Raw genomic sequence first — 22,514 nt, forward strand, 5'->3', positions numbered from 1 at the left:
AATGGGAAAAAAAAATCTGTGTTCAGTTTTAAGTTCTGTGTGTGCTGGAGGAAGTTGTTTGATACAGTAATCTCTAGATGGGTACATTCCCTGACTTTAATGATTAAAAAATGAAACAGAATCCTGTAATAACAACATCTGAAGAAGATTTAAACTTCTGATCCTCATCCTCCCTACCCCCTGCCCTATTACTTAACTTGGATTTCAACACAAATCTCAAATACAATTCTCAATGTCCTCAAACGAGGGAAATGGTGAATTGGGACAATGTAACTGCATTCTGTTTATCTCAGCAAAGAGGTATGTTTTTCTGTGATGTGAAGACATTTAAAACAGTTCGGAATACTTCAATAGGAAAAGAATTTCAGCATTAATTTCAAAATTATTTTGTCTTTTGTATCTTGGGAAAAATTCATATTAATAGAATGTGGTTTGTCTTAGATTTGCCTGCGTATACAGTTGTTTATCCTCTGTTGCCTGGCACTCTGTTGATCCAGGTACTCTGTGTCACAGTATGACCATGTTCTATGGAAAACAACTTCTGTTTTCAGCAGGAACATTTTCTAACTTATGTAGGAGGAATCTCTAAATTCCATAATAAGGCTGTTTTATTTCTGTGTCAAGCCTTTAATTTCATGTACGGGAAATTTTGCTTTCCCGCTGTACATGCACACTAGTGGAATTCATTCATGGAATCCTTTGTACAGGAACCAAGGAGAAGGAGGCAGTGGTAGGCAAGTTCTGCTCAGGGAGGCAGACAGAAAACAAAATACTGTGTTACCTGTTTGTAGCAGAATCTGTCACACTAACAGAAAATGCTGTGGCATCTTGGAAAAATATGGAATTGTATGGTCAAGGAATGATAGGTGAATTTTTATTGAAATTCTAAATAATAAAGAAGGAGAAATTTGATATCATTACTCTTTTATTTCTGGTGTCATCTACTTTAGTTTTCTTTGTATGACACTTAGACTCAACAGGAAATCTATACCTTTGAATTATATTTCAGGCTTTATACAGACTTAGAAAGACAGGGCTATGATTGTTCTATATTGGTATTTTCACTACGTACCTTATAATTTGAAAAAAAAAATGTTTTTTGTTGAGAAAATTTGTTCAGAATATGTTTTCCTTTGTTTCAGTTCTATCTGTATTTTAAGTACTGCTAATTACAAACTTTTTGGAAAGTGATATTAGCCATTTCATATTTCAAAGCAAGAATCATGTATTTAAAAAGCAGTGCAAAGCATGCAGAGGTACATATTGACCACTTAAGAAGTGTCCTTTGCAAGTAGACAAAGAGGAATTTACTTCAGAGTTTTGGTTTTTATCAGTAGCTGCCTTTTCCCTACTTCTGTCTGTTATTGAAAAGGCTGCGGAAGATGGAGGTATTTTAAGGATTTATGGACATATGCTGTTTCATGACTGTATAGTAAGTAAACTGTATCTTGACAAGTGAAGGTCATGTTAGAGCAAAGGAAACCTATGAAGTCTTACCAAATCACAGCCATGGTTGCAACCTTGAATTGCTTGATTGCATCTTCAGAATGTTTAGAAAATTCTTTTCCTTTTGTTCTATGGAAGATGCACCAAATTTGTAAAACTTCAGAATGAAGGGTCACGCTTTGATTGACCTGAGATTTACTATTGTAAACTATATTAAAGTATTAACTAATTATTTAACCTGTATGACAGTAAACACTGTTAAATGCTGTAATATAATAGGTGCTGTAATATAATAGGTGCTGTAATTTTTTTTAATTAAAACCAAATTACATTCTGTTGCAAAGATAACTCTATCTTTTTTACAAAATTGGTGTAATGCATCAACCTGTCCTGTTAAGAAATACTAAGGGAACATTTTTCTCCCCAATACACAGTTAGAAAATCTAATGTTGGATAAAGATGGACACATAAAAATTACAGATTTTGGACTTTGCAAAGAAGGAATCACAGATGCAGCAACTATGAAAACATTCTGTGGTACTCCAGAATACCTGGCACCCGAGGTATGATTTAGAATATGTTCTTATAATACAGTACAAAATGTTTCTTTTCCATTTAATTTTAGACTGACAGTTTGCCTGATTAATACTATACAGTTGTTATTCAGAATGGAATGTGCTGCTATTCTTTGAGGTGATTGTATGTATATTGATGGTTTGCTTTGTAGTGTTTAAAAAGGCCTCTAATGTGCACTTTCCTTCTCATGTTTGCCTTCCTCTGTTAAAGTTTTTATCTTCTGATGATTTCTTAAAAAATAATTTTCCATCTGTCTGTCACTTGGAACATATGATCCTGCCTAACTGAGCTGTATAGCCAGCATTTATATAGCTCAGTGGAGGCAAGGGAAAATAGGAAGGTACTGAGTTTGGGTTTTATCTGAACTCCCTAGCTGCAGGAAGAGGGAGTTGAAATTTTAGATATTTCTGCTGAAAACAGTTCAGTGTATAAACCTGAGAACTGGTTGAGGTGGGCACCAAAACTGAGCTGTTTCCTAGTATGTAAGCAGAAGGGATATCACAGGGTATGTCACCCCATCTTTATGATTAGCTAGCACCAGGAGTGCCAAGCATCACACTTCTCCAGAACTGATAAAAAGATGGACATGAGGGTATGTCCATCTTGCAGCTCTGGTTTGGCCACTTGAGAATCTGTTGTAGAAGCCCAAGTCCATCCAAATGATCTGCTCTGGTATCATTAGTGCTGACAGCTTTGCCACTGATGTCTACTAAAAGAAAGCAAAGGAAGCAGTACCAAGATTGGGTTTTTGTCCTGTCTACCTTCAGTCAACAGTACTGATTGTGATGCTTGGAAATGTAACTCTGACTCTCCCCAGGGGCTGCCAAATGCAACTCCAGTATTGACATGAATGACAGCTTCATTTTTTTAACTTAATGCCAAGGATTCTGTGAATGTTGGATTAGCCCTTATTCCCACTCTTGTCAGCATTCAAGATTGCTAATTGACATAGTGCATACCTGATACTGAGATACTTTCAAGTCAATCTAAAGGGCTTTAAAAAGGCCCTTCAGTTCTACCATTTGTTTTAAGAAGGATTTGAAGGGTTTTCTGAGGGATTTCCCACCTCTTGCAGCAACTCAGCACCACCAGAAACTTCATATTGTCTTTAAAGAGGAACATGCCTTAGTTTGAAGGGAGGAAGCACTGATTCAGGGTAGCTCTTTATTCTCTTACTATCAGCAGAACTGAATCCTGAGTAGCAGCCACAAGCCCTGGAGCTTGTTTCAACAAGCAATTTAGATTGCATTTTGATTTTTATTCTAAATCTTACAATTAAGGGACGTCAAAGAAAATGATATACATAGTGATATACTGATATATACTGATATACATAGTGCTGTCTGGAAATGAAGATTTTAGGATGTTTGCATGTTTGAGAGTCTTTCTAAATCTCTGAAGTTTGAAGTCTTTTCCAGTTTACACTCAGGGAGGAAATTGAAACTGCTGATAGTTGGTTATGAGTCAATATGGTATGTTGAGTTGATGAAACCATTTTGGATCATAGCAAGATCTTTTGATACATTCTTTTTCTCCAACAGTAAAGGAAATATCAGGAACCACCAACTTTCTCCTTATCCATCTGGTACTGTCTTCCTTAATTCTTTCAGCAGTGAAGAGAAATCTGAACAGTCATTCTCTCACACTGCAGGTTTGAAGTACCTAAATAATTTTGGTTGGCTAAATGTGTTCATTTCAGCTGTTTGGTGAGTCACCAACTACATGAGCTGTGAAGATAAACTCGCTGATACCTGGCCTCCTTAGTAGAATTCCATCCCCTAGACTCCGAGAGAGACTTGCTTGCAGATTGTTGCTATTCTGTTTGGCAATTTCTGACCTCTCCTTTGTGTTTAGTGCAGAGACACTTAACAGTTATCTACGTTTCAGGATTCCAGAACTATTTTTGGCCTGCTTTGAATCTTTTATGGCTACTTAGAAGAAGTTGCAGATCCGCCTGTTTGGCTTGGTTACAGTGGCCACATTTCTTGTGTGTGCTGGCTCTTAACCCCTCCATGGTCTTCTTGTCAGCAGTCTTGAAAACATTCTCAAATAGTGCAAATATCCCATTCAGTTGCTTTCATCTGCTTCTCCTTCTCTCACTTTTGAAAACATGTTAGCTTTCTTTCATCAAGCTTGGCAAGTTTGATTCTGGGTTTTAGACACTTACCACAAGGTACTCGATCCAGTTTGCTTTTCTATCCTCTAGAAGTCCCACTTGTCTCCTCCACCTCCCATTATGAATATTTTTGGAGACCCACCTTGTAAAAATCTGTCTTGAAGGAAATTGACTCTTTGTTAACCCTGGGAACAAGAGAACTCATTCCCTTTTACCTCAGAGATAAAGTGTTTAGAGCAAGCAACCTAGATAGGTTACTGATACAGCATAAGACGACTCAACATCTTTATCAACACATCCTTATGTAAAAGAGTGAAATTAGCAGTATGTGAACAACCTTGCTAAAAATAAACTTTCCCTTTGTACTCTCTGCTACTACAATAGTGTGTACCAGTGCATTGGCTGGATAGTTGCTCACTTGAGACAGTTGTATCTATTTTTATAGATGGAGCAGCTGGCTGATAAAGGGACCCATCAAGAGACTGGGTCCTCCAATCTATTTGTGTGTGTGTGTTTCAGAGAATGAATGCGCAAAGATCGCTTCTCTTTGCAGTTCATTGCAGAGAAATGATTACCAGATAGCAAAGATTTACTACCTTGTGACAAACTTCAGATCATGAGAGCCAAATGTTACAACTGGACTTTAATCCAGTTCCCATGGTGAATTCCTGCTTGTCTATCCCAAGACAAATGGCAGCATATACTTATGTTTTGCCTGGTTGTGGTAAGTGTAAAGGTAGATGCCTTTTAGCCTTTCTTTAGAAGCAAGATATTCTCCGTTTATGGGTAGAAATCCATTTGGCATCTGTCCTTTTAGTAACACCCTTGCATCCTCTTCTTTCACCTATGGCAGTTGTGGTGTGTGCATCTCTTCTGCAGGCCTTTTAGTTCAGCTAGTTCAGCTTCCCATGTACTTGTTAGCTTGTGTAACATACAGGGGTAGCCTGAGGCGGCTACCACCACCCAGGAAGCAGCTGTTCATGAACCTTGTACTGGCAGGGATCTATACCCAGGTTGAGAACTGACTTAACGTTTTCTTTTGTATTAATTCAGTTTTGTGAATTTGGTACCAAACAATACTTGGTTCTCCAAATGCCTTTTGCACCATTGTTTGAGGCATAGAGTCCTGCTTGCTATTCCATCTTTTTGCAAAAACTAGATTGCAGTTGCTTCCAACAGGAAAACAGGGAAGTAGCTAAGCCAGAGTAAGGTGTATTTCCTTCTTGCATGACATTCTCTCTGGTGAAGGCGTCCTTGTGGATCCATAGAGAATTATTTCCCAAGGCAATTTCAGAATTACTCTTGATCAGGAAATTAACATACCTGTTGCTGCGTTTTCCTCACAAACCTTATGTTTTGGAGATCAAAATAATTCTTTCAACCCCGTGTTGAGAAGGCTCTTTCATCTCATATGGATGGGCCCTGACCTTTCATATAGGACCTGACACTGACTGTGTAGATAATTGGCAGATCCAGAAAAATGCCCCTGCCTGTGCACAGACCAAATGGATGGTAGGCCATAGAAAAAAACTGTAATGAACTTGCCAAGTTAGAGTCAATTTTTGTCTATGGCGATAGAATTATTTTCTAGACTGTCACTGATTTATCATTTGTGGAACTCATGTGGAAGTTTATGTATGCCTTCAGCATGCACTGTGCTGTTCGGGGTGTGCAGGGCTTCTGGCTATGTGGTCCATAGGTACATTCCTTTCCTATTCTTCTCTCCTAGTCCTTCCCTGTTATCCAACGCCAGCGTTCTACAGTTTGAAGAAAACTAAAATAGCATTGTCTGTGTTTGTCTTACATTGTTATGTGTCAAGCATAAAAGATGGTAGGGTATGAACACATCCTCTAAGAAGAAAATAGTTGCTACTGTCAAATAGCAGGGCTTACATTTATTGCCATACAGATCTACCTTTTATCACGCTTATTGAAGAATGAGCAAGTAACTTTTTATTTGTGAAATCATATAGTCTTTTGAGAATAATTTGGTTGTCTGATAGTGAAATTCCTCTTTCATCTGCAGTAGAACTAATGCAAACCTCATTTTTGTGTATGTGTGTAAATGTAATGGTAATACTTAATACTTCCTTCTGTTGTAAGAATCTGTGGTATTCCCTGTTTGAAAGGTATAAAATATGTTATAATTTCTCACTTCTTAGTAGTTTTTCGGGAAGAAGAGACTATTTCTTAGGAGTCTGTTTCTGTTGTTACTCTTCAAAGTAAGCTGTCAAAATTAAAGATCATTGTGGTGTCACAAAATATTGATAGATCCAATGAGAAAAAGATGAATTGTGATCCCATTTAGGAAACAGAGATGTATTCTTGACTTTTTTTCAGGAAACATGTTTCTTTTGCAGTTTTGCAGTGACAAAGACAGGACAGTATCACTTACTCAATAAAGAAAGGAAAAAACTAAGAAAGTACTTGTAAATATACCTTGTTATATACCTGTGAGACATTTAAAAGCAGTTTGAATTTTGATAGTTTTCAGTTGACCATTTGTCATGAATTTACTCTGGCCGGATGTCAACCCCCTACAAAATTGCTAAAAGTTGGGAAGGGGTCACACAGGCAAGACAGACTTGATGTGAGGATAATATTAAAATTTATTGCTAACAGGATAAAACCTAAAAAGTAATAAAATAAACAGTGTTAAACACACTTTCTAACCACCCCTCGGCCCCCTGCATCAGTGCAGGAGGAGAAGTCCCTTCTTTACTCTCAGGGTGACAGCTCTTCCAAATCTACCACACTTGAGAGTCCAAGCCATTATCTCCAGGGCGACAGCTCTTCCAAATCTGTCGCACTTGAAGCTCTCTCTTCTGTGGGGTGCAGGGGGGTCTCTGCACCCCAATGGTCCTTCACGGGCTGCAGGGGGACAACCTGTCTCCCCATGATCTTCACCACAGATTACAGGGGAGCCAAAGCTCTGAGTCCTTCCCCTGGTCTGTGGGGTCCCTCCCACGGGAATAAGTTCTTGGAGGATCCCTCCAAGTTGGGTCCACCCCTCCCCCGGGCCACAGGTTCTGGGGTGCAGCTCAGTCTCTATACTCCGATGGTTTTTCATGGAATATAGTCTCTGACAGAGGGTATTATACCAGCGTGGATTCCCCACAGAGCTACATAGTCCTACCCAGAATAAACTGCTCCAACGTGGCTTCTCTCTCTCTCTCTCTCTCTCTGAGTTAGAAATTTTCCGAAAGACTTCACTCCCTCTTAGGCCTCCCACAGCAGGATAGTAATCCTCCTTCATTTCATGCATCCGCTTGTTCCATCCTGGGTGCAGCTGCGCTGCAGCAGGGCCCTTCGGCCCGTCCCGACTCAGTTGGAGGCCTGGCCAGGCTGCCGTCACCCCTCCCCTGCCGTGGTGGGGGGAGGTGGCGAGGCCGCCCAAAGAGCCCCCAGGCAGCTCTTCTCTGGCTGGAATTTCTTCTGCACAACAATCCTCTCTTCCGCCTTTCTTAAATATGTCATTCGCAGAGGCGTTACTAAAACTTTCCATTGGTTCTCCTCCTTGGTCTGCATCAGGAAGTCCACCCTAGAACTAACCATCTTCAGCTCCAGGTGGGGGGGGAACTAGTAAACCCACGACACCATCGAAGATCAAAGATCTGCTAATAAAGATACAGACTTTCTTTGATAGAACATTCAGGAAATTACGCTACTTGGGCAGACAAATAAAAGTTCTTTTGATTCTGAAAATTTATAAGGCTGTTTTCTTAGATTAGATTATAGTTTCTGGATCTCTGCATTTAAGTTCAATTTCTTAGGACTTAGGTGCACAATCGTCATTATAGGAAAGCAGTCAATGTGGTACTAAATTCTGATGTCACAGGAGAGACAAGTTTTAAATACCAGAAATTACTTTTGAAGCTTTTAATCTATTTAGTAACAGGAGAGAAATCGTTTTGATGATGAACAAGTCTGTAAGGGACTTCATGGATGTCGTTCAAATAACTCTTCAAAGACGTAGATGATCAGTGATATGTAGGTGTGTTCTAATAAAGGGAAAAGGGTAGGACATAGTTATGTTTTATTAGCATAAAAAGTACAGTTTTTGTAGATGAATATGTACAAGATTGTACATATGTAAGGATTAGATGGATATATTCCTATAAGAACAGTTGCCTCTCATTAAAAAAAAAAGGCAAATATTTCAATATAGCTTATGCAGGTACTATCACTTAAAGGTATGTGATAGATAAGATTCATAGCCTTTATCCATAGGCATAGAAGATGTTTATGTCATAACGTATTTTAAAGTAGGACCAGTGAAGATGAATGAAATAGAACGATCAATTCCACAATGCTTGTTTGGCCGGTATTTTTTTGGTGATCTTTCTTTTAAAAATGGGCCTGAGAGAGATCATGTGTAATCAATTATTGCCCTGACTTTTGTCTCAGAGAAGTGAAAGATAGAACTCTTTTATCAAGAAGGAACTGCTGTCTCTCCTCACATTTCATGTAATTTCTTACTTACAACTTTTCTTTTTGGGAAGAATATGGCTTTGACATAATCTGGAACCTGGTCATCAAAGTTCAGTGAGTTTCAGCAAGGGGAAGCATGCTACCCTGTACTGCAGGTGTGATTATAGCAAGAAAAAAGCACACTTTTCCTGTGTTTACAGGAATTGAAGTTGAATTTTCTAAGAATGTAGTGGTATATACAGATCATAAAAAGTTGAGATAGACTCAGAAAAACCATTTTGTCACTGTTGCAGCTGTACATTTATTTAATTCTTTTAATGCTTGCTTGGATTGGATCAGGATATTTGCCAGTCTGGTAATTTTTTGGACTGCGAATATAATGATCTACCGCATAGCTCATCTGATATGAACTGAAACTAACTTTTTCTTATGGGGAAAAATGTGATTTTAGGCAGGAAAGAGAGTTTGGACTAAAGACAACTATGTTATTTTGTTAATTTTCTATTATGAAAAACTAATGGAATGTGTTGCAAAGAGACACAAACAGCAGGAGAAATTGATGAGCAACTTAAAATTGAAGAGAAGCTTGCTGAAGACTTGTTTGTGTAGGAATATAGAGGAACCGAAGGACAGAATAATTTTTGTCGTGGCTTGTGCAGTTTCCTTTTAATCTCCTTTCTCTTTAAATTTAATGTACTTTTTAAAATTCTGTGCAACTTGTGTATAAATAATAGTCATTATTTTCCACCTTCAGAACTACTGGATGAAAAAGAGAATTTGTGGGAAATGCCACAAATTAAGGGAAAGCTACTGTTAAGATGCTGCTACATGGCATATGCATTCACAAGGTTTTAGGACCAGTGTGAACTTCTAAGAGTTGGGAAATTGCTATAAAAAAGACAGTGGAGAAGAAACTTCATGTTAGTCTCATTCTTCATCATGCTCTAGAGGGCAAGTTCTCACTCATGTTTCTTTACCTCTGGTGAGCACTAAGGAATATTGATTGTTAGGGTTTATTTAGGGGAGGGGATAGTTCCTGTTGTAATTGTGGTTCTTTTTATTTTATGTACTTCTGTTATTTCCTTTTTTAGAAAAAGGATAAGGAGACACTTGAACAAATTGTCTACACTGATAAAAACATACTGGTATTCTGGTTCATAGCGGTTTTGCTAAAGACCTGAGAGGCCCATAGTGGCGGTGCTCCAAAAAGATAAGAAGAATTTTGTGTATGAAATTCTCTTAAAGTGAGGCTAATGTATTTTTGAAGGGTTGGAGATAAGTTTGGTTCTATAGCTTTACTCTTGTTTGTTCTTTTCATGTTAAAACTGTACTAAGAAGTGCCTTTACAAGCAGAAATGCTATGTTGTGCATGATAGAGTCCTGGAAACAGATACCTCCATCATTCAGGTTTTGTGCCTTGATGGTATTTTCCAATTATTTTTCACCTAGAACTAGAAGCAATATCTGCTGCATTGTTAAGGAATTGCATTGTCTTTCCATTCTGTTTCTACTGTCGACTTAGTGTCTTTGCTTCTCCAAGGATATCTGTGAGATTTCTTACATGCTTGTAAATATGAGAGTCCTTTGTAACTTGCCCTGTGGTAACTTGGAAAGAAGACACAGGCAGTGACTGTCCAGAAGTAGGCTTCTTGTAGCATCTTATCCTGTGCCTCAGGCAATATAGTGCAGACAGACTCAGTCAAGATGGATGTGTGAACTCGTGTGGATATATTTCTGGGTTTTGTTCCTCCCTTTGAATATAATCTTTTTAGTGCTGAGCTAATTATGTAGTCTCAGTTTTACTGTTGAGTTAGAGTACCTGATCAACTTTCCAACTGTAAAACAGTTTGAAAATCAAATGTAGCTTACATGCAAGACCCAACAAAATTAGAAGTGTTAAGTACGTTTTGGCAGTTCACTTTTATTATGCCCAGTCCTCAAATGTACCAGCAGACAATCATCTCAATGTTAGTTATTTTTCACATGCTTATGTGATCACACAAAAAGTACATGCTAAAAAGAAGCAGATGGTGACAGATGGGGAAGGTTGAATAAGGTGGTTTTGGAAACCTAGAAAAATGCACTTCTGTAATAGTGTAAAAATAAAAATTCTTTGATCGCCAAGTTAGAATGAACAAAATGAAGTGCACCCCCCAGCCCTCCAAAAAAGCCCCCAAAACCAAACAAACCCACAAAATCTTTAAAAGAAATGGGACCTATGAGTGTTCAATATATATTTAGGAAAGTTATGTTATACAGTGTTGTTTTGTCCAAGGGTAGTTTTTATCAGCCAGAGAGTTGGAAAGGTGGTAGTTGTACTATTTTTTCTTTCTTTTAAAATGATGCATTCAACTCAGTTGTGTTACATACTCAAAGAATGGTGTCAAAAGGGTCATTCTTTATAGTAATACATTGGTAGTGTTGCAGTTGTGATAATGTTTTTCTTCTGATGTCACAAAAAGATTTTAACCCTCTTATTGTAATGGTACATAAATTATGTGTGTAATGAGGATATCTGCATGACTAGAGCTAATCTCTAACAGGCAGCATTACCTCTTAGTTGTATACGCAAATGTAAAGCTAAGCAAGTAGAGAAGGTATAATCACCAAAAGAAAATGTCTTTTGTGTGAACCGTCACATCCAAGTACCTACCCTACTATGAGAGTTGGACATTTGCTTATTCATTTTCCTTAGTATAATGAAGTCTTAACATTCATATCTATCAAGTTATATAAAAAAATTAAAGATTCTTTTAAAAAAAACTTCAATGATGAAATGTATTTTTTTCCATAAAATAAAAAGTATCTACTCCGATAAATATTAATTGCCAAGTCTTCTACCAATGCTGATGCCATAATTATTTTTTTGTTTTGTATTTGAGTAGTGTTTGTCTTAAGCTATAGTATGTTTCCTGGTGAGGCAGAATGCTTTGTTTTTGGTTGTTGACTTTTGCTTAAAACCAAAAAGCCAAAATTTCTTATAACCTGGACTCATTTTCCTGGAAGTATAGTTAGTAGTTGCTCAGTACCTGAACAGTGTGGTTATACTGTTGTATTTTACTTAACTGATTTTTTTTTGGCTTCAAAAGGATAGTTGAAGTTTACTTTGTGTTTACCTAGATGCTTCATGCATAATCTGATTCTTAGCAGAGGTACAATAGAATTTATTTTACCTGTGGAAATGTGGTTTAGTGCTGGCACGTGCTCTTGAACAGCTGTCTGCTGTATATTTGGCTACATTTTATTTCTGAGTGAGGACCAGTGGAGGGGGGTGAGGAAGAATAGCATCTATGCCTGAAAATATTTTCCCTTTTGATTTATGGGAGATTCACAATATGGAATTTTCTCTTTACACTAGAATTACAAGTAAAAAATTATTTTTTTTACTAGTGATTTGAATGTGCGCATTTTTGTCAGCTTGGTGTTGCCCATGGGCCCCTGAGATGAACGTGATGAAATGTGGACAAGGCAGGGTATCCAGAGCAGAACATCATTTATTGGCAATAACCAGTATCAAGGTCAAAAGATGGGGAGCATTTAGATAAGAGTAGGAAAGCATTTCTCAGTTACACATACAGCAGAGTTGCTGCAACAACAGATAGATTAGCAGAAGAGTTAGACTTCCTCCTGAAGCCAGATAACCAATAATGTAAGAAGAATTTGAATTTTCATGCTATCTGGTTAATCTCATCAGGCACAAAAACCAATTGTCCACATGCAGTATCAGACTTCTCAAGGGGAAAGATGTAACAAATATGCAAAAATAATAAACAAAAGACTAGAAAAGAGATTATCTTGACACTGCCCATAAATAAACTTTTGTACTCAAACCAGAACTTTAAAGCACAGAGCTATTTTCTGATAAAATGCACATTTTTTGTAAAACAAATAAGTGTGACAATTCTTAGAAAGACTGTCTCAATGACATGCTTGAAGCCTTTTTCATTAATTTTCATTTAATCAATACAAACATTATTTCCATCTCAGCAAAAGCCTTTAGTTTTTCTGAGAGTAATGAAGCATAAACAAAAGCTGAACAAATGCTGTTTAACATCAGTAAATATTCAAAATAATTTCAGGAAGAATGAGCAACCAGAAAAAAATATCACAGTATTATCATTATTTATTACTTCTTACACATCTTGCATCTTTTGACAGTGTATGTTTTAGAGACTACTGCTACTGCAGTGATAATTAATAAAGATAGGAACAAGTCTGCAGTTTTTCTTCTAATGGTAGAGTGGGTAGAGGATTATGAGAGACACGTGCTATCTTTCTGTAGACTGAAATAATATTTTGCTCTTATTTGCTGCCTTCTATGAAAGGTGTCTTTTCAAGGGTCTTTTAACATGATGTGGTTGTTTTCTTGGCTTTTTTTTTATCATTGATGTTTCGCCAGGGCCAGCTCTTTGATAGAATACTTTTTTTCATGTGCAACAGCTTAACTACCTTTTTTTTTTTCCCTAGATTTTGAATACTACTGAAGTCTGTCTCTTATAGGAGGTTAAATGCATTAATTAATATTGCACACTCTTTACCCTAGGAGGTTTTGTTTAATTCACATTTATATCAGAATATACCATTTCTGATGCAGCACGTGTTCCAACAAATTAAAAAAAAATTAGTTGGCTATTTATTTTGTTAAGGTTACATAACAAAAAACTAGGTAAGATGGGCAAAATCTCAAGTACAAAAATGTATTGGGAAGATAGTTTACATTAGGACCAGAAGTAAAACAGTATTGCAAACTATATAGAAAATGGAGCAAAACTATCTGCAAAAATTAGAGCAGTAGAAAATCTCAGGTGTCCATTTCCTGGGGTGTCTATAACCTTGATGTTTTGTCTTTTCAGCTGTGTATGATAAAACCAATGAGTATTCATTCAAGTGGGTTTTTTTACTATTGATGCAGCAACACTTCCACTCTTCATACCAAGAGACGGTTATAGTAATTAAATTGTATAATACTTGACAAACATACCCTTCTGTAGGGTGGATTTTCATACATCTGGCTTAAAGTCTGTATCTCTTTGTTCACTAGTGTTAGATAATAAACTTTCTCATTGTTGTAGTTGTTACCACAATTGATAGAAGGTTCTAGGAAACACACTTTTTAACTTTTGTTGAATAATACGTGGGTGAATATTTGTTAACAGACCAGCAACTGTAGCAATAAAAATGTGTGAAAGGTTACCAGGAATGCTTAAGGAACATACACTCCACCTGAACTGTAAGGTTAATTGAAAACAGGGTTTTTTTCCCCTTAAATTAACAGTACATTGGTGTATCCAAGTTCTCAGTTTTCTTTCACAACATAGGTGTGCAGACAGTTTGTTTAGATGTTTAAATATTTTCCCATCTGTTCTGTCAAAATTATTGATTGAGCAACAAGCTACTTGTAATGTCCTATCTGAAGGTCTGTGTCTCATAGATAAAGGGAAACCATAACTATGTCAAAAATGTAATTGCTTTTCCATTAAGTTGCCTTGGTTATCCAGCACAAAGTATGAGTCCAATATTTCGATATTGTTCTCTTAAAGGTAAAACCCAATGCTGACAACCCTTCGAAGAGGATTGACAATGAATTTTACATTGAGCCTTTCATGCTCAAAGTTACTGCTAAATCTGTCTGTGTTTGCAGAGTCCAGAAGTTACAGCAGCTACCTACCATTTAAAGGTCTGTGGGAAATACAGATCTTGATTGTGTGAATTTCTGCTGTGCAACCAAAAGTCTTCCAGAGGATGCTGATCAGGGATGTTGTGTTTCAAGAAAATGCGGTAAAGACAGGATTAAGGGACTTTCTGGATTCAGCTCAGTTTGTGTCTGAGGTAGTCACACCTTATATTCAGTGTTCTGTGATTAGTGAAGTATTGCAGAATCCTAGTTCCACTGAAGGTGAGGGGAAGTATGTGATTAAGATGCTCACAGACTTCACCTGTTATACTGCTGGCTGGCCTCCTTAAAAAAATTTCTTTTCACAGAAACTTGTAAAAGCATTGGCTGTGCAGGTATCACCTTCCCTTTGGCACTGAGTTGTCTGCTTCCTAAGTCTCTGCCCCAAGCCCTTGTGAACAGGAGTTTGCAGATGTATCTCAAGCTGTTGCCTCCAGCTCTAGCTACTGAAGTAATAAAGAGAATAAAAGATATCTTTTTACTGGTTTTCACCATAAAATTAAATGGACACCAAATTCTGTGGACTGTACGTTAGGCTTTTAAAGGAGTGACATGTGTAAAGCAAAGGATACCTGGAGATGTATTAACTAATAAACCCAAAGATTAAAATCTATAACAACTGTTGAAGTAGAGGAGGAAGTCTTTTCGGTGGATTTTATTTTCTGGGAAAGAGAAAACTTCCAGTGGTACTAACAACTTTTTATTCAAGTCTGAGACAGTGGACTTTTCAGCAGTGGGGAATAGTATTATAATATTATAAGATTGCTTTTTTCTTTTTTTTTTTGGTCAATAAATGTAAGTACAAGAGTATTTTTCTTTACTGATCTGTAATTACTTGCCAGCAGAATGAATTATTCTGTATGAGGGAAAACCACAATTGAATTACCATGATCTTAGCAGCCCTGCAGTGTGTTTGTGTTGTCTTAGTCATCATAAAGGAAAATTTATGTCTGTGAACTGAATTTTTTTATTTTGTATGTAGGGCTTTACAGTCTTTGCTCTATGTACAGAGCACTGTCTCATTGTGTATATATTGGTCATTGCCAGCAATACTCTCCAGAAACCCCAAGGTGTGCAGAGGTAGCGGAGTCACTAGAGAATAGTTTGTTTTCCCTTGTTACATTTGGCTATTCCTGCTATCTCAGTAAATTTAAGGAACAGTTGAGTTGCCTTTTAACCACAATACGAAGACAAATTTTAAGGTAAATAAATAGCTCTCCCTTAGCTGAAACTATAATGTTGTCCAGTGCTGCTAAAACATCCATAAAATCACTAAAGTACCTGCAGATGCCTGGTGTTTCTTGATTGTTAGAAAGTGTGTGTTACTTAATCTTTTACATATTTATATAAGACTGGAAAATACAAACTTCAGTGGCACCTGTACAGCTGTTTTTAAAAGCATCCATATAAACCCAGGCTGTGTCCTTGTACTGCAGGTGTAAGTGTTAAGTTTTGGAGGAGCAACAATGCCTGTAAAAACTGTGGTGGTTTCGGTGCAGCTATGAGTGTATGCCCCCTTTGAAACCCTGTTATACTGCTGGTGTGCTTTAGAGAAATGCTGGTGGGGAAGGGAAGCAGGGCCTTAATCTTCCCATTAAGTGAGCACAGCTGTTACAGCTGTCTGTGCATGCAGGAATACCTGTCAGAGTCAGTGTAATTTCTGTGGTGTAATTTTGGGGCAGAGTTTGACAAGCATTTCTTTCTGCAGCAATGCCATATCTGATGCTGCCTGTCCTGGTGTTCTCACTTCTGCTACTGGAACTGTTCACATGGCAGTTGGGTGGCTTAGATCAGAGAACTTGATTCAGGTGAAAAATAGTCCAATGTGAAGTTTTTTTCCTCCATTTTTTCTACTCTCTTATATAGTGTGTTGCCTAATTTTGGCAAGGTAAGGGAAACTGTGGTGAGAGAACAGAAACAAGACCCTGAATTAGGCTGGCACTGCCTCTGAAAGAACCAGTTGTGAAACTAGAGCCCTGAAAACAAATTGAGTAAGATTCCCCTAAGTTATAAAAGTGATGGTAATTTTTTGAGTTTTATTTCCCATGATCTGTGGTATCATCCAGAACTGCAGTCAGTCCACCTTCTGCCTTACTCAGTGCTGGGAAGTCACTTGGGTCCTGTGATGATGTGAGGGATGAGTGACTATCAGTGCTATCCACATCATGCTGGAGCTCTTATCTCCTGAAACCTCACCTAGGTCTTGACAGGTGGCTTGGGATTCTGGCACCCAATGTATGTGAAGCGGATGAAGGAAGGGAAGTCATATATCCGAATGATCTCACTATTTAAACAAATTTTGTGAAAGAAAGCATGTAACTTCATCTTTACTTTATGAAAATGAACCTGAGTATGTGCTCAGTGTAAGGTGCTCTTTCTGAGCTCGTGAGTTCTGTGTGATCCTTCTGTGTTGTACTCCTAGAAAATATTAGTACCTTACTTTACAACAGATACCAGAGTGGTTGAGCTTGTGCCCTCTATGGTGGTTTTGGTGGGCCTGCTGCCTTTCCTGCTGTGACCTTGATGGGACTGGGTTGTTAGGACAGTGCATTTGCTTAAAGACAGACTTGGGGGTCCTTAACGGCAAGGAACAAGAATCGGCTGATGGAGGCAGCTCTTAAGGGCAGCGCACAAAGTCCAAGAGATCAAACTTTCCACAGTGTCTGTGTTTGGGTGAGTGCTTAGGCTAGTGCCCCACATATACAAGAATATCCCACAAATACTGGAGAGGACAGCAGTGTTAGTCCTCACAACCAAAGGAGGTGTTTCCAAAAGTAGATACTCAATTCATGGTAGGCAAAAGATTGAACTCTTCCTAGGTACAAATCTTGCAGCTGTGTGTCATGTTCATTTTAGTGCCAAATTGAGGCTTTCTTGACCTATGTTCAGCGTAATTAAAAACAAATTCCTCAAATCCAAGAACTGTTTGGAAAGGATTCTGTAATGCTAGGGCAGTGTGTATAGACATGTTCTCATGCCTGCCCTAATTGCATAGATTTGGTTGTAGGAGCTGCTGGACTCCAGCACTTCACTTCCATTGACTGGTCACAGCCTACAAATCCTGGAGTTTCTTAACACCATGAGGACTAGAAATGACTTAAAGGAAATAATAGTGCATCTTCACTGTGAATGCATTATGCAGAATTTTATTACAGGTATATTAAAATAACTTGAGATGCATTTTGCTTTATTTACACTGTTTTCAGGCTGTTTTCCTTTTGCCTAAATAAAACCCTTTTGATGCTCTTGCTTGTCTGGCTGGCTGTAAACCAGGTATTTAAACAAAAATAAAGAGTTGCCAGTTTTGCCAGCTGGGGATGAGAACCCGGCTGGTGATATGCGGGTTTGGGAGGCAGTTAATCCAGCTTTTATGCTTTTTTATGATTTTATGTAAAAAGAGGTTAAAAATCACATTTGGCACTTCCTTTGTACCACTGTTTTGTTGCTGTTGTGGGAATGCAGCAAAAGGTTGTTCATACTTTTTATTATTATTAGGTAAAGTCCTGCATAAATTACGTAAAGGCACAAATACAATTTTCTTTAGCTATTGTCCATGTGACTTGCCTTGTTCAGAGAACGATATGTTTTATTTTCCAGTTGCCTTCTTTTATAAATCACAAATGCAAACCACACCTCAACTTACTTGTAAAAAGAATCTACCGCTATCTCATAATTTTATATATTTTGCTAGCTTCAAAAGAAAAGAGTAGCTAACTTTACAGATAAGAGAAATAGTAACAGTGCTAATAGATATAGTAGAAAAATGCATAATGCTTTTATTCTGTGGTAGAAAAAACAGTGATTTAAAGACAAGCGTCACAGATTTTATATACAGTTTTTCAGCAAATAGCTTGCAATATGCTCAAACTCATAAAACATTTAATTAATTTTAAAATGTGGGAGTTATTTTAGTTAGTTTTGTCATATGTACTTATTCAGATAATTTGTTGAATTTTACACTTTCCAAAATTTCACCCTCTATTTGGAAATATCAATGATGTAACGAGTCTGTTTGTTTTGGCACAGTTGTAAATAGTATGTGTTAATGTGTTAATATTTATGATTTTTTTTAATCTTATATACACAAGAGAGATTTTTAAGATACTTCTTTTCATTGTGTTTCTACTACTAATCCTTAAGGACAGTGAAAACTAGGAGTATGAATGCATTAATTACTCTGGGATTTCCAAAATTGCCATACTGGATCAGACTGCATGTTGTTTCTGCTAATAGCATACACCAGACACTTCAGAGCAGGCTTGGATTTACTGTAGGAGAAAAAAGAGAGGCAAATAAATGAGCTCAACACCCCTCATTAGGGCTGGCTAGGGTAGTGTGTGTGTCCTGTGTGTGGCCATGGCCGCTTAATGTCCCCAGGTAGGTGAGGACTGTGTCTGCCCTTGCTTCAGAGGAAATTATTACACATTTTAGGCAATCACAAGATAACGTACTCATGGCTAAAAGTTATTTCGGATCTTTTAGATATTGCTGTATTCATTTGTGGTGGTTTGAAACCACCAAAATCCAATTTCCGAGTCCAAGCCACCCCCCACATCTCACCCCAGTGTGAGATGGGTTTTCCAGACACAACACAAGACTCAATATGGGGGGAAGGGAATTATATTACAATCACTACACAAATAAATATTATAATACATTATATACACAATCTTAACTATCTCTCCTATGATAAAGCAGTATTTACATTGGATCAAATCTCTTCTCCCTCCCATAAAAGTCCAGAAGGGAAGAAGGAAAGATCTTTTCCATGTTCAGGGCAGCAATGTCTCTCTTCTTCTATGCAGCAGTTGTAGCTGAAGTTGTAGCTGGATCTCTTCCCATTACACACGAGGGGGTCTTCTCTCATCCCTCTCAGCCCTTCGTCTCCAAGCAAAGGTCTCTCTCCCGTGGACTGCGATAGCCAGGACAAAAGCTCGTCATATCATGGAGTGTAAGACCCCCATGAAGGTCCCTTCCTCGAGGGGCTGAGTTCCCTCGAGTCAGAACATTTAGGGCAGCTTTCAGTTCAGTCCTTGCCCTAAGTGTTCTATCAGAGCTCCTTTGCTCTGTCTCAAAACTGCCAGTGTGGCAGCAGCGAGGGGGGGGAACAAGACCACTTCCCCCTCATTCTGTCTGGCTGTCTCGGTCCAGCTTCCAGGACGTCTTGAGCTTTTCAGCTCCTCTCTCTCTGCTGTATGTTGCATTTTAGGACTTCCATCCAGTAGGAGTCCACCCCCTCCTCTTAGGAGGGGTCTCAAAGGGGGACTTGATTCAGTTTTGGGGGACTTGATTCAGTTCTTACCCCAAAACTGAAGGCTTTACATATCACCAGATTTTCACTACCTTGTATCTAAAAGGCTGTTCCTTTAGATATCTGGATGAGCTCTGTGATGGTGATTGCATGTGTCTGTGTGTTGTAAAAAGTATTTCATTTTCTGTGAATTAGTTTGTTGTTGGTTGGGGTTCTTTTTAAATCAGTCACATGGTGCTGCCTTTCAGAGTCTGCCTTCCAGTGATACAGTAACAATTCTATATAAGTAATTATTTCTTTATAAATATAGTTCTGCTGTATTCGTTGCATTTCTTTGAGCTTTCTACCTGTTTATTATTTAAGTCTAATTTCTTGTTTTAAGGTTTTTTTAATAGATCTTTCTGTAGGAAATATTGGCAACTTGACACATACGGTCATAGTGCCTTCCGTTTTAATGTTTATTAACTTCTAACAGTTTCATCTTTTTTGAATGCACAGGTATGATCTACTAGAAATGCACAGAAATTGGAATTATATATTCAGTAGCCTTCATTTCCTTATTGCTTATGGTGTTGTTATGTGTGTATGCTGCTCTTATGTTGTCTCCATTTCTGCAGTTTAATATGAAGGTGTATTAAGGTTAAGACACACTGCTTAGATTCCTTGCTCCAGTTCTCTGGGGCTGCTGGCAGAAGGGCTGTTTTTAGGTGCATGACATTGGAGGCATTATGTTAACAAATGATATCAACTTTATCACATTTCCATGCTTATGTCTTATAAGCATAGTATCATAGTAAACATGGTATCGTATAAACATTGTCGTATTTTTTTGCACTGGCGCAGTTCAGCTGTTAGGACTATTTAATGGAATACAAGGGAACTGTCAGGAGAAAAACATTGAGGACTTTTAATATAAATGAAGATCATAAAGAAACTAAACTTGTCTCAGTAAGATTAAGGTGGTACTAAATTGAAGACTTTGGACAGATGGGGTAAGAAAGAGCAAGTGACTGAGCAAAGAGTTGCTTCACCACATCTAACTGAGGCATTAGTACCTGCAGATAGTGTCTCTTTCTAAAGCTGTGTATGATGTAAATGGGATGGTAGAGGACAGAGGAAAGGGGAAAAGGCAGTCAAGACCATTTTGAGCAAGTCATTTTCAATTTTTTGGTTTGCTTTTAGCAGTGCAGTCTGTGGTATGCCTGGAATTTCAGTGAGCTCAGGTGTGTGAGTCAGTGCTGCAGTTGCAAGTACTGAGTTAGGTTCTGGGAGTCCTTGTAGCACACTGTGAAAATAAAGTCTCAGAAACCCATTTGTATAGAGTTGCATCAAACAGACTGAAATGATTGTGTATGAAGTAGTGTATGTCTTACAGATGCTTTTGGTTTCTATCTCAGGTATTAGAAGATAACGACTATGGTCGTGCAGTGGACTGGTGGGGATTAGGAGTTGTCATGTATGAAATGATGTGTGGAAGATTACCGTTCTACAACCAAGATCACGAGAAACTATTTGAACTGATACTAATGGAGGACATAAAATTTCCTCGAACCCTGTCTGCAGATGCAAAATCATTATTATCAGGCCTACTGATAAAGGATCCAAATAAGCGGTAAGTGAAATTAATTGGGTATACAGGCATAATAAATATTCTAATTGTACTGGGTAATGTAAAAATAGGCCAGTGGCACCTGGTCTTTCTGACTGAAGGATCTGTCAGTCACAAGAGAGGGCCACATGCAGCCATATAGTCTCAGATTTCCACTTTTTCAATGCATCAATAATTTACAAAATGCAGGAGAAACTTTTTTAATCATTCACAGCAAATACAGGGGTCTTTTTAGGTTTAGAATGTGTACCAGAACAAAGTGAAAGCTCTGACTTGTTTTTCCCAGTAGGACTTAACCCTAAGTTGACTGTGGTGTCTCATGGGGACTACAGCACTTGTTCTTCCCGATCATGGCAGGAGACATGTATAGACAGCCACAGCTATATTAGGGCACATAAATAAATTATATGTTAGATCATGTAAACTTGTAACTCGTTAAACAATGCAATTTCTGAGTGAAATTTAAATAGAGTGGTTTGAAAGCAAGTATCACCCAGCTGCTGTCTGTGCCCTTTTGTGATGGGCTTTTCCCTCTGGGATTGTTGCCTAGTAGAGCCATTTTCCAGTGGCTCCAGCACTGGACCAGCAGTGTCCAGTCCTCTGTGGTTCTAAAACAAATCTCTGCCTTGGTAATCAGTGGGATTTGTTTGTAGGTACCTTTTTTCCCCCAATATATATCATTCTTGTGAGTCTCTTGGCATGTTTTCGGGCTGCAGACATTGTCTGTCTCTCTTCTCTAGTCCTCCTTCATCCTCTGGTTCTTCTCAAGAAGTCTTCAGTAGTGAGCATTGCCTGCAGGTGCTCCAGGCAGGAGTGGTTGTCATGCCTTTTCAAGGGATTTGTCTGGATGCAGCCAAGTGCTACAGCCAGGACAGCACAAGTGGTCAGCCTGCCTGCTCTAACTGAATTTGCTGTTTGCAGCACAAACAAACTGTGACCAACCAGCCAAATACATGGAGAGTAGAATAAAACTGTGTTTCTGTAGCAGCTCCTAATGCATTTTAAACTCCAAACAATCTGACCCATCAAATATATTTGCCTTTAGAATTGAAAAGATGCTTCCTTGTGATTAATCTTTGCAGACAGGAGTGTTTATTACAGACTTACATTTACAAGCTTAGTTATATTCAAGTTCTTGTGCTAGCTAATGCTAAATAGGGTGGGAGCACGGAGTAACATCAATTCAGCTTTTTTTGTGAGCAACTAGAAAGGAAGATATTGAGAGAAGTCTGGAGACTGCAGGCTAAATGCCATGCTTTGCCAAGATATAGAGAATTTTACAATAAGTAGTTGAGAAACAAGGAGGAATACAGCTTGGAAATTAGAATAACTTTACACTCAGTTATTGCAAGAGTGACATAGTAGTCCAGAATATTTTAGTAATTTGGCAGCAGGGTAATACCAATAAAGA

General features: G+C 38.1%; 1 protein-coding gene across 2 annotated transcripts in view; it reads left to right on the plus strand.

Moving 5' to 3' along the window:
- Positions 1-22,514, plus strand: part of AKT3 (AKT serine/threonine kinase 3) — a 150,525-nt gene that overhangs the window by 110,762 nt on the left and 17,249 nt on the right. For both annotated transcript variants that reach the window (XM_064648682.1, XM_064648681.1), the window contains exons 10-11: positions 1,881-2,009; positions 20,892-21,106. In XM_064648682.1, the coding sequence (XP_064504752.1) occupies positions 1,881-2,009; positions 20,892-21,106 (344 nt within the window). The remainder of the gene's footprint in view (positions 1-1,880; positions 2,010-20,891; positions 21,107-22,514) is intronic.

The sequence above is a fragment of the Pseudopipra pipra genome, chromosome 3 (assembly GCF_036250125.1).
Source record: "Pseudopipra pipra isolate bDixPip1 chromosome 3, bDixPip1.hap1, whole genome shotgun sequence".
Classification (NCBI taxonomy): Eukaryota; Metazoa; Chordata; class Aves; order Passeriformes; family Pipridae; genus Pseudopipra; species Pseudopipra pipra.